The following is a 13,385-nucleotide window of genomic DNA, read 5'->3' as shown; positions in this document are numbered from 1 at the left end:
ATTATTATTATTATTATTATTATTATTACTACTACTTATTATAATTACTGGTAATACATTATTATTATTCTTATTATTATTCTTATCATTATTACTCATTATTATTATTATTATTATTATTATTATTATTATTATTATTATTATTATTATTATTATTATTATTATTATTATTATTATTATTATTATTATTATTATTATTATTATTATTATTATTATTATTATTATTATTATTATTATTATTATTATTATTATTATTATTATTTTTAGCAGCATTATTATTATTATTATTATTATTATTATTATTATTATTTTTATTATTTTTATTTTTATTATTATTATTATTTTCATTTTTATTTTTATTATTATTTTTATTTTTATTTTTATTTTTATTTTTATTATTATTATTTTTTTTATTTTTATTATTATTATTTTTATTATTTTGTTATAAATAATGGGAAAGAAAAAGCAAGGTTGGATTCGTTCTTCTGTAAAGTAATACAGGTAAATATATTCCATACGATGAATATGAATAATAAACATTCACATTTTAATAGAAATCAATTTTTCTCATGCAACTTTTTTATCATTATCCTTTCTTTTTGAAACTTTTCCTTATTGACCTTGATTTAATTATATTATTTCGATCATTCAGTTTGTACTTTATTTTCCGACGAAGTGACTACCGTAACTATCATCCACAAATTGTGCAAGATAAATTTGCGATATAAATTTGTGAAATCTTAACAAATGCATACTCAGGAAACTAAGAAGACTTTTTGATGGTAAGTATTTTTATGCCTTTCTTTTGCAAATTGTTCATGTTTCAAAAAAACGACGCTGATCATCATAATAGATGATATATACATAGATTATATATATATATATATATATTATATATATATTTTACTTTTGTTTATGTAAGTATTTAATTCTTAATTGATATATTCAATAATAATCTTAACTTTCCGGTTAAAGGTAGATCGAACGCATCTCGCGAAACAAGTAATTATGATCTATCGTCGATATATATATATATATATATATATATATATATATATATATATATATATGTGTTTTTCGGTGAATAATAAGTTTTGTAAAAAGTGCGACATATTTGATCGATATACAAACGATATATGAATGGACGTAATAATATTCGATCATTATATTAAAATAATCACGAAATTTCTTGAATAGGGAGGATCTTCATACTATCAAGCATTCGTGACAACTCTGTTTGTTCGAATTCAATTTCACTTCATTCTCCAGATTTGTTTGCTTTCGAATGGAATCTGAAAAAGATAAACAATAGGGAAATATATCTTCTCTAATCGATTATGTATGATTGTCTCTCTCTCAAAAAAAAAAAAAAAGAATACGTGAACTTTTATTACCAGCGAGATTCTTCTTATCAATGGCTTGCAAAGCCTCGCACAATTCTTTTACCAATGGTGCTTCCGAATTTAATCCCGAGGTCCAAATCATCAGCATCCGGAATCCGTGCTCCTTGTAACTCGAAGGACCTACGTTCGCAACTTTATCGTATTTTTTGTACAACTGTTCTTAGTCTATCGCAATATTTTTCAACTTTTTTTTTAAAGGATTCTGTGGATTATTTTCTATGTTTATATATTATGTAAAAAGAATTATAAATAAATAATATATCTTTATATATAATATTACACAGTAATATTATATAATTAATATATTCTTATATATTTGCTATTTATTGTGTCAGTATTTTAAATAAATGGTCCGTATTTGTAATAAAATATATGTAAATAATATGTTACCTTGGCACAATTCTGACACGTAAATATTTATACTGATTAAAATATTCATATATACTGACTATTTATTTTTTTAAATATTTACCATTAATTATTTTATATATTAAACATTATATAATAATGTAATATATAATAATAATATATAAAGATATATGTATGTTTATATATATATATATAAACATATATATATATATATATATATATATATATATATATATATATATATATATATATATATATATATATATATATATATATATATGTTACTATATTCATAATTTCATAAAGATATGAAAACATAATATATCCTTAAATTAAATATTCAATAATAAATAAGATATATCTTCAAGTAAAATATCATATATTTATTATTGTGCTAAGTAATCGTAGCGATCCACAGTTCACCGATTGCAAAATACTGCTATTTAAAAATTAAATAAACACTTTTATTTCTAATAATTCTTTACTCGTCAAAAGTAAATAGGAAAATTTAAGTTATACCAGTATATTGATGTTCGATAGCCTTAATTTGCTCATGACTGAAGGCCCAATGTAGAGCTAATTTCTTCCAATCTTCTGGTCCCAATTGTTTATATGCCAGCTTCCATAAAACTGATCGAACCGGTTCAGTAAGTGCACTGTTATTACTACACATGCTTCCACCTCGAGAACCTTCTCTCCAACGTCTTCGTGCTGGCGTTAATTCACGAACTTCCTTATCCGAATTTGAATTCTCCTGACAATAAACAACGTAATTTATTTAAAATCAAAACAAAATGGATAAATAAATTAGCCTAATCAAATAAAGAACTCACTGGTGTCGGATAATCCAACCGTGCAGTTTTAATGATCATATCGACGATAGCTGTGAAACTACCCCTTGCTGCGATATAAAGTGGTGTTCGGCCACTCTGGAAGATAAAGAAGAAGATAAAGAAAACAAATGAAAAAAAAATTCCATATCGCAAGGGATCAATCGTTCTACCTGTTCTCTTTGTTCTATATTCGCACCTGACGCGAGCAACAGTTCGCATATCTCAGTGTGTCCCATTTCGGCTGCAATGTGTATCGGTGATTGCATTCTCTGTACATAAGTGAGATAAACGTTGAAATGAAAAATACATACTAAAAGACAGATACATATGTATATATATGTTTTCAATAATATTCTTTTAGTACTTACCAAGTTCAAGCAATTAAGGTCAACACCTTTGTTTATCAATATTTCCACCGTGTCCACTTCATTATTTTGGCACGCCAAATGTAATGCAGTATTTCCGTTCTATATAAGTATACAAGAGAACAAAAATTAATATATATACACATAATTGTTTAGTTCGTTCGACACAAATATATCTTATATTTATATATTATATATAAATTTACTTATATATATATATTATTTAAAGGTATATTATTTATATATATATTTTTTTATTATATATACAGAGTGCCTTATTTGAAATTTTACAAGCAATTATCTCCCAAACTATCAGGTCAGTCCAAAAGTTCGTGCGCATTTGCTACATACATACATGCTACTAATGCGCACGAACTTTTGGACTGATCTAATAATTGTTATTTAACACGTTGCCACTCACTTTTAATTTGACGATCGTGCTCAGAAACACATTTTTTTTCAATTGTTTATGAGTGCCATATGAAATTGAGCATCAGTCGTCATGTGCAAAACGGCTATAGCCGTTATTTGTCTACATATCGCCAAAAATCGGATGGAAATAGCCGTCATTTGCGGCAACGTATAAACAAATTTTTCGATCAGAACTTATTTTTATGATTTCTTATGATGGTCACAAATTTTGTCTAAATAAATGTGCCTACGGGACTTGAGTGATCCTTGTTTTTTTTAATGGTATTATATATTTTTGCTTAATTAGATGTGTAGCCCATTTCATTACGAATTGATCGACCTAAATATGTTGATCTTTCAAGGTCATGCAAGGTCATGCAAGGTCATGCAAGGTCACGCAAGGTCACGCAAGGTCACGCAAGGTCATTTACTATTGTTCAAAACTTATCTTCATTGAACGTCCAGAATTTACTTCCTATCTCTTGTATTCAAAAGGACAATGATTTACTCTATCACTAAATGATAAATCCATCCTCTTAACAATTGTAAAACTAATTTGTTGACAGACATTTTTAATACGATTCTTCATATTATATTATTATTAAGGGTATTGAGTTCTTCCCAATGAACTTGAGCTATCATAAATAAAGTCGCTATTGAAATGAAAAATTCGTAATAACAGTTGCAATAATACTAATTCCTTCAACTACAATATATGGCTATCAGCAAATATCCTCTGTTTGGAAATAAGAGTATTAATAAATTATATTACTAGTGTGATTTCGATTCATGTTTATGATCGAATTGACGAAATACTCCACTAAACAAAATCTTGAGAACTTTTAACAAAGTTTTGAATGGCAATAAAAGATCTTGAATGATATTGAAACCAACGTATTATAGATCGATGAAATTGTCACGCAATGGGTTACACATCTAAGTGAAATGCAGTTCCTTTAAAAAAAAATCATCTTGAAATCTCGGAGACACGTCCATCTAGACAAAATTTGTAATCCTCACAAGATATCGCTCTCGAAACAAAGTCGCAGAATTCCAATTATTAAATATTCATTATTAATAATGAATTCATATATAACTTATTTTTTTGCCCTAAAAGTGATCATTTCATATTAATAAATTTAGCATTCTATTTGATCAACTATTTTTTATTTGTTTATAATATCGATTTTTGTTTATCTCTTATCTCACCTTGCACTCTTTGTTCAAAGTTGCACCATTTTGTATGAGTAAATCCAAGATACCCTTGCAACCGTGGCTCGCTGCTAGGTGAAGCGGAGTGAAATCCATCTAAGAAGTTTTATCATGATACCGAGTCTAATGGTATACTCTCCTCTCTTTTTCTCATTATCTTTCTCGATAAAATGAAGAGATTGCAAGTAATTTTTATATATAATGTACAAAATATTATTACTATATTAATGTACAGAGTAACTAATTATTGATTAAAATTAAAAATGTTAAAAACAATACAAATTACTAAAAACAAATTAATAAGAAAAATTGTAAATATTGGTGGAACTGAATTTATGAAAAATTAGAAAAGAGATTCAACATATAAGGCCATATTTTAATTTTAGGCCATATATTAATTTTCTTTTTTTAATTCGTTACATAAACTCTCTCTCTCTCACACACACGCACATTCTTTCACTCTCTCTCACACACACGCACATTCTTTCACTCTCTCTCTTTTTTTTCTTTTATTTTCTTTTCCCTTTTTTTGAAGTAAAAAGTAAAAACTTGAAAATAAGAACGAATTAAGAAGTTAATAATAAATATGAATCAAGTGATCATACAAGTTGAATTATTAACAAAATCAATTATTGATATACCTGATCAGTCAACTCGGTATTTGCTCCAGCTTTCAATAGAAGTTGAACCATTTCAATCTGCCTCATTCGTGTTGCTACATGAAGCGGTGTATTTCCTTCATTGTCTTGAGCGTTCACGTTTGCTCCTAAGTCAATCAAAGCCGCTACGGCTCCCAAATGTTCCTCCGAGCAAGCACGATGTATCGGTGCTTGTCCTATCTGAAAGATCTTTCGTTAAATTTCTTTGCGAAGATCAGGAACGATTTTTAAAGAAATGTTGTAATTTATAGGAATCTATAAAAAGAGTTGAAATTTACAAAAAACAAATTATCCTCATTCGTTTTTCTAATTAAATTATTTATTCCAATTTTTTATTATTATTATTATTATTATTATCATTATTATTATTATTATCATTATTATTATTATTATTATTATTATTATTATTATTATTATTATTATTATTATTATTATTATTATTATTATTATTATTATTAGTATTATAATTATTATTATTATTATTATTATTATTATTATTATTATTATTATTATTATTATTATTAATAGTAGTAGTAGTAATAGTAGTAGTATTATTATTATTATAATATTATTATTTTTGTATTTCTTCTCAGACTTGTATCAGTTAGAAATTGCAAACCACGCGTACTGTGATCATGCGTGTTTTCTCTGTGACTGTTTGTTTATGGAATATTTACAAATTTTCTTGTGATTGTGCATGTATCCAGGATTATTGATTTTTGTGACTATATCTATAGATTTGTGTGTAGTTGTAGTATGCGGATATATTGATGGATGTTGTAAGGTATGACTCCTGTAGTTGATAATATGATCGAAATTATTTCAACTTTTTCTTGATTTCTTCAGCTAGTTAAATGTATTTTTCTATCTTCGTTATTGTTTTCTTCTGTATGTTTGCCGTATTAAGTATGGATATTTTAATTAGTTGTGTTATTTTCTTTCGTTTGTGGATTAATATGAAGTCTGGTTTATTGTGTGGTGTTATTTTGTCGGTAATAATGCTTCTATTCCAGTACGTTTTGTATTCATCATTTTCTAATACATTCTACAGTATGTATTTGTATGTGGATATGTGCTATTATGTGAGTTTGTATTGTATGGCCAATTGCTGATAGATGATTTACGTTGTCATGTCTTCTAGTATATTCTGTATTTATTATTACATCTGCCTATGATATGGTCAATTGTTTCTATTTATTTGCATAGTTTACATTTGTCTGTATTGAATTCTTCCTCTTCCTCTTCTTCCTCTTTTTCTTCATCTTCTTTTTCCTCTTCTTCTTCCTCTTCTTCTTCTTCTTCTTCATCTTCTTCTTTTTCTTCTTGTTCTTATTATTATTATTATGAGTGTGCTTTCTCAAATACTTAAAAGCCCGATTTTGAAGGATTTATAAGGACTTAACACAAAGAAGTCTTGTAAAACATTATAAACAAACATTCCAATGGAAAGTGAACTATTTAATAGAAATTTAAAAAATTAATCCGTAAAAGTCTCATATGTTGTGAAATTTCTTATCGTCATTTTTATAAATGAAAAACCATTAATTTTTCTTAATATGAATAAGTTTTAGGATATTAGGATTAGGAAATGATAATGCAATATATAAATTAAGTAAACAGCGTAATTAAATTAAATATTTTAATCTTTATTCACATCAATCTCCATCAATTCATACTTTAAAAATGAAATTATTGGTTTATAATAACTAAAATAAGATATAAATATTTTCGACTGTAAATTGTCTAAATAGCGTCCAAACATTGTATCGATTGTAGTGTACGACCTGGTACTAGATTTTTTCTTATCAGTATTTAATTTATAATTGAATTTTTCATCTAAGAATGTAATCAGTGGTTGTGCTTCTTCTGGACAAAAATTAATGTTGAAATCATCACTGAGAAACATTGATAATTTGTCCAGATTTCTTCTTAACAATTTAACACCATCATTAGTAGCATGACTTCATGAATGAATCCAATAATTTTATTGACGTTTTTGTTCGGTGATATGTAGATGACGATCATAAGAATTATTTGTCTATTATCCAATCAACATTGGATTGCACAAATATCACTAATTCCTGTAGAATGGGTATCCATTAAATTGATTTGTTCTAAATTCAAATCCTTGTTATAGGTCATAATATTTGTCACATCATTTGTCACATCTTGTAAATCGCTACTTCGACTCTCATATTTAAATGTTTAAATTGTACAACACAACTAATATTGTGAATGTCTATGCTTATTTCATTCTTCAGCCATGTCTTTGATAATAGCAAAAAATTAAATCGTTGCATCACTGCATCATCCATGTCTACAGACTAAGTCCATAGACTTTGACAATTAAACGTACAAAGTGAAAGTCCTCTTTTGTTCATCATAAAACCGATTAAAACTGTCTAATGACAGTAATCAATTAAAATTCAGCTTATGAAACACATCTTGGAAACAAGACACTGAATTTGATTTTCGACTGTGATGAAATCTTGGATTATCATCTTCTATAACGATATAAAGCCCGTTGATGTGTGTAATTCGTGATAAAGTTACATACTCCAGTTATCATGATTATATTTTGCTGTATTCATAAATAACTTAACTGAAAGTATCTCCTTGAGATTTGTGAATAATGATGGCTAAGGCAGATACTAGTGGCAAGTAATTCCCTTTGGCAATAATGATTTTATTATTATTTAATAGAATATTAAATGTTCGTTTTTCTAAAGGCACTGTTGTTCAACTCAGACCATTTGCCTTAATGTAAACAGTACAGATATATTTGATGCTCTTTTGTTGTCATATTAAAATTAACAAAATTTCACAATTTTCGACGAACACTTGTCAACACACTACACTGCAAAAGCTTTCAATACATATATGGCCAGTACTGACTGCACAAGCTCGTGATGTATATGACAAAGAGAGAGTAGAAATCTTCCCTCTCTTTTCCTTCCACTTTCGGCTCCTTCTTAAGAAAAGCTGTTCATTTTTCGTTCTACCCAAGTAAATTTACGCTACCACGGTTTAAATAGTTCCACTTCAATAAATTACTGGACTATTGTTGTGTTATAATATAGATTGGTCTGTCTGGTCTATTATTGATTTGACATAGGGATTTCCAGAATTTGAATATCCGCAATAAATTGGCAGATAATGATTCGTTACTCACTAAATAGGCCCGCTTTACAGATAGGCAATATTGGTGTAAGCAGGTAAAAGTGCACAGTCCGTTCAATGATACGAGTCAGAAGACGTAAACAAATGCTGTGATTAGGTCAGGAGCATATTCACAACGTTTAAATATTATAACATTTCTCGGGTGGAAAATTGAAGCAAGTCTTAAAAGGGACCTATGTGAATATATTCTTGAATTCAACGATTGACCAGCCAATTGACAATTGACTATGCATTTATCATGCGCTTAATATGCGATTATTTTATTTATGTCTCCTGATTCATCTCGTTGAACGAATTATAAAAGTGTGCTACAGTTTCACTAAGTGCTACTTCCAGCTTTATGATTTTAACACTTCCACCCTTTGAGCATATATGTACTCCATTCTAATTGGTCGGTTAAGGTAAGCCAGAGATGAGGACCTTTATAAGTCCTCAGAAGCATTTGGATCCGTGATGTCGCCGATCATCAACTCGTCACAAGTTGCCCTGCGATTATTATTATTTTTACTGTTATTATGATAATTATATTTTAATTCCAACAAATATCGATTAATTCTTGTAAATTATAAATATCTTTCAAGAATTCCAACGTAATTTTTAAGGAATTATAATATTTGAAGGAAATCAAACTAAAAGATAGTAAAAACAATTTCAATTTTCTTGAAACCAGACAGATACCAACATACTGTTAATAAAACGTCAGAAACGATCGATACGTCGATCAGAGTTGATTATCTCATATTATTAAATGAATATACTTGTATATACGTTGAGCAATGATAAATTAAAGTCACGATTGAATTATGCACATAGACACATATATCCATGTGCATTAACATGCACTCGAGAAGGAACTCGACTTATGGGAAATGAAAGTTATTTCTCGGTTAACAATGTTCTGCGATCGATGTTAAAAGAAAGAACTACTTCTCGGGTACGGAAATAGAATAAATTCTGACTTACTTATAACTGACTAAAGCTAATCAAATAGATCAAAGGATACGTGTTATGATTACAATCTCGACGTCTTGATGAACAATACTTTTGCTTTGAGACTAACAAAGATTAAAAATGTTTCTAAATGAATTAATACAAATTTTCTTGTTATTTTGTTTCTTTCTCTAATAATGACACGATTTTAACAAAAATATCTCTAGATAAATTAATATCTGAATTTTCTTTTTTTTTTTTGCTTTTTATAATAACACATTAAAACAAAATATATACTTCTAAATAAGTGAGTATTAATTTTCTCGTGTTTTTTCTTTCTATAATAATAACACGTTTTTGCAAGAAAAAGCATTTTTGAATGAATCAGAATAAATTTTCTGGTATTTTTTCTTTCTATCCAAGTTTCTATGAAAATAACAATTTTCTTCCTAAATGGTTATGAAATAAGAAAGTAAAATATGAAAGAAACATCCTTACCTTATCCGTTGCATTCAACTCTATTCGTGGAATGTTACATATAGCCGATATTACACCAGGATGGCCGGCGACAGCTGCATGATGTAGAGCAGTTGCACCAGTGTAATCCATTGCATCTCCGTTCAACGATTCCACGGCTTCCGCAAGATATTGCACGACATTGGCATTGTTGCCCCGAGCACCACACATTAGTAAAGTGTACTGTTTCTGTGACAGACACAGATAGAAAGAAAGAAAACAACTTTCTTTCTCCTATTTTTATCAAGCGAAAATATTAATGAAGAAAAATAATAATAATACAAAACAAAACAATAAACACAAAATGATACTAAAAACAAATTAATAAAAATATGGAATACAATTAAATAATGTAACAAATAATTAAAAATTGGTCGATTAGAAAATACAATTAAATATAAATATTAAATATAATTAAATAATATGACAAATAATTAAGAATTAATCAAACTATTCATCATTATTGGCTACCTTGTTAACTGCAGAAACATTAGCACCAGCATTGATCAAAATTTTCACAGCATCCTGATGTCCGTACCATGCAGCCATATGCAATGGTCGCATACCGTACTGAAAGCGGCAGTATTTAAATTTCTATAGCATTCAAGTTATGAGGATCATATAACTTCAGGTGTCATGAAATTTTCCAGCAGTATTCTGCACGCTTCTGAAAGTACCATTCATTGTTCTGAAGTCATAACCACTTTCAGTCGTGCTACGAATGAATGAATTAGTACATCTTCTGACTGCGAAGTTTAATACGAAAACCGATAGGGATGCGAAACTATGTTAAACATAATTATACTGTTCTAATTTTAATATTCTAATCAATTTTATATGATACAGAACACGCTCGTAAAATTGATGACACGAAATTATCAATTTATGCACACAAATTTATACAAATGTTAATCCACCTTATCTTTCGCTTCAATGTCACATTTTGCTTGAATCAGCATCTCGATGATCTCCGTGTTCCCTCTCGAAGCCGCCCAATGAATAGGTGCACGACCATACTACAAATTTATTGTTAAGAAACTTTTTTATTTGAATCGATTAATTTTGCGAATGTCTTACGTTATTTCTTGAATCAACGTCGACATCTTCCTTCAGCACCCTTGCGACTGACTCCGCTTCATTCTTTATCACGGCCTCGTGCAATAGCAGATCGTTCTTGAGTACTTGTTAATGAAATTAAAAAGAATACAAGGTCATTGAAAAGTAAAGAAATGAAAATCGCTCTTTTATTTAATTCTCTTTCCAATAACTTACTTTGTGCCATTTTCTTATTCAAAACTTCGTTTTCAATCGTCTCACTAATGTTCAAAGGTGTGGGAATTTTCCCCTTCGATGTTTCTCCTTTGTCCATCATTTTCTTCGTTTCTCTAGTTATTTCTTTTCTTATTTTCTTTCTCACGTCAATCTCGATAAAAGAATTAGGCAGATATAAAAGTATTCTAAGTCGTTACATGAAAAGCAATTGAATTATGACAATCAAAGTTTTCAAAGAGAACTGTATGTATGTACATATGTATGAAATGTATATTTTAAAAATGGTAAAAGTTCACTTTTACGAGAAATGCCAAAAGCTTCTGCATATTTCAATTTGTTTGAAAATATGATGCTATAAGTACTACTCGCATCATTTGGAAAATATATATACACAAAATGGCATTTAAATAGAAATTTTTTTAGAAAGGTGTTTTATATTAATAAACAAAAAACATCTCTAAAGAGAATTGTTTTGTAAAAAAGTAAATTTTTCTATCACTTTATTTAACTTTTCTGAAATACTGTTATAATTTTTCACTGAAAAATACTATTGTACAGAGCAATAATTAAAATCAAAAATTAAAGTGTTTTTATTTAATGTTTCATCCTATGTATATATATATATACATATATCGTGTGAAAGAGCGGTCTCGTGCTACAGGAATAGAACTATTTAATGAATGAAGAAGAACGAATGAATCGCAAGAGAATACTGCTATAAATCGCTTTAAATTAGTGGTAGTAGGAAAAAACAGAAAAGGGGGAGAAGATGCGTAAGAAGGAAAAGTAAATCGTAGAGAACACATTGTAATGTCTAGCACGAAGCGGTGGAGGGATGATAAAGAAATTGACACGTTTGAAACTAGAATGCGAAAGAAAAAAAGTTGCTTCCATGAAATATCTTAACCTCGTAGATATTAATTACTCATTTTCTATGTAATGCATCGAAATAAACTATTTCGAATTTTAATTTTTTTTCTTTTTTTTTATTAAAAAGAAAAACAATGAAAATATTTTAAGTTAAATTTTGAGTTGAATTTTTGTTGAATGAAAGTTGAAAATCGATAAGAGTTTCAAAGGATTTTTAAAATATAGAGAGATTAAAAATGTATCATTCGTGATAGAAATATTTAAGTTTACGTTGAAACGTCACGACAGAGATTTTCCTCTATACCGAAAAGTCGTAATATTACATTGGCCGGGGGCAATATTTTTCCTTTACCATTGAAATAACTCTCTTTTTCTCTCTCTCTCTCTCTCTCTCTCTCTCTCTCTCTCCCTCACCCTCTCCCTCTCTTTAGCAATGTAACGACGTCAGTGAAAGAAGCACTCCAATATATATGGTGTATACATACCTATCCAACTGTGCACACACTTGCACACATTATTTCTATTCGTGATATATACGCGATGTTTTACAGTGCTTATTTACGGTTCAGAAGAAGTGAACAAGGAAAAGAAAAAAGAGAAGGAGAAAAATGAGAATCAAAATTAAGGAAGAGAGACTTGGATAACGTTGAATGTGAACGAGGAAATATAAATGAAACAAAACAAACAAATATTTAACTTGGATGAGAATTTTGTTTTCGTTGAGAATGAAAAGGTTTTTAATCGTTTTGATAAACTAAACAAATAGCTGGATTAAAAGAGAGAGAGAGAGTGAGAGTGAGAGAGAGTGAGAGAGAGAGAGAGAGAGAGAGAGAGAGAGAAAGAGAGAGAGAGAGAGAGAAAGTATATGTGTGTGTGTGTGTGATATTTCTACAACGGAGGAGGAATTTAATTAGGTCGTATATTCAGAACGTACGAACCTTTTCATGTGTCCTCCACTTCGAAAACCTTTGAACTGTCTTCGTGAATGTTACACGCCCTTTTTCGTATTTTTTTCGTATTATCTCGACTCGATATGAAATAATGATTGATCATGTTACAAAATTTCTTCAAAAAATGTAGGAAAACGTTTTCGATGATGATTTATTCTTTGAAAATCGATGAATGTATTTCAAATTATTAATGATCAATTAACCGCAGAAAAAGAACAACGATGACAAACAACACCAGAAAGGAATGCTACGTTGACATAGTATTTTTAGACACGTCATGATGCATGCGAACATCGACGTTCACGTTACAAAGGGCAACATGCTACTGGTCAAATCAACCCCATTTCACCCCCGAGCCAGCCGCAATGTCAGGTCGACGGCAGCGCTGCCACGTGGTATTTTCGCCCACTATTTC

At 28.8% G+C, this 13,385-nt stretch overlaps 2 protein-coding genes across 9 annotated transcripts in view; one reads left to right on the top strand and one right to left on the bottom strand.

Annotated features, from left to right (window-relative positions):
- Window positions 1–13,385, top strand: part of LOC124957905 (heterogeneous nuclear ribonucleoprotein 27C-like) — a 47,839-nt gene that overhangs the window by 33,480 nt on the left and 974 nt on the right. The gene's annotated exons all lie outside the window — the stretch shown is intronic.
- LOC124957902 (ankyrin repeat and death domain-containing protein 1A-like) lies at window positions 438–13,332 on the bottom strand. 8 transcript variants are annotated; one of them, XM_047515405.1, is made up of 14 exons: window positions 12,959–13,320; window positions 11,151–11,335; window positions 10,956–11,059; window positions 10,796–10,894; window positions 10,350–10,448; window positions 9,861–10,112; window positions 5,235–5,432; window positions 4,591–4,689; window positions 2,974–3,072; window positions 2,776–2,874; window positions 2,606–2,701; window positions 2,292–2,526; window positions 1,395–1,535; window positions 1,065–1,292 (listed from the first exon to the last, which is right to left on the bottom strand). In XM_047515405.1, exons 1-14 carry the CDS (start codon window positions 12,964–12,966, stop codon window positions 1,207–1,209), a joined length of 1,800 nt encoding a protein of 599 aa, XP_047371361.1. In that variant the 5' UTR covers window positions 12,967–13,320; the 3' UTR covers window positions 1,065–1,206. The 8 variants fall into 8 exon arrangements, with proteins under 8 accessions (XP_047371365.1, XP_047371367.1, XP_047371366.1 ...); XM_047515407.1 differs by having other exon boundaries at window positions 9,861–10,067; window positions 12,959–13,318; XM_047515406.1 differs by having other exon boundaries at window positions 1,067–1,292; window positions 1,395–1,523; window positions 12,959–13,311.

The sequence above is a fragment of the Vespa velutina genome, chromosome 2, assembly GCF_912470025.1.
Source record: "Vespa velutina chromosome 2, iVesVel2.1, whole genome shotgun sequence".
Classification (NCBI taxonomy): Eukaryota; Metazoa; Arthropoda; class Insecta; order Hymenoptera; family Vespidae; genus Vespa; species Vespa velutina.
This window is presented reverse-complemented; position numbering and strand designations above follow the sequence as displayed.

What these genes read in the sequence shown, in the direction of transcription:
- LOC124957902 (XM_047515405.1), bottom strand. An exon ending in AGTTGAATGCAACGGATAAG is followed by an intron (nt 5,433 to 9,860) that starts GTAAGGATGTTT and finishes AAGATCTTTCAG; the next exon opens with ATAGGACAAGCACCGATACA. An exon ending in ATACCGAGTTGACTGATCAG is followed by an intron (nt 4,690 to 5,234) that starts GTATATCAATAA and finishes AAAACTTCTTAG; the next exon opens with ATGGATTTCACTCCGCTTCA.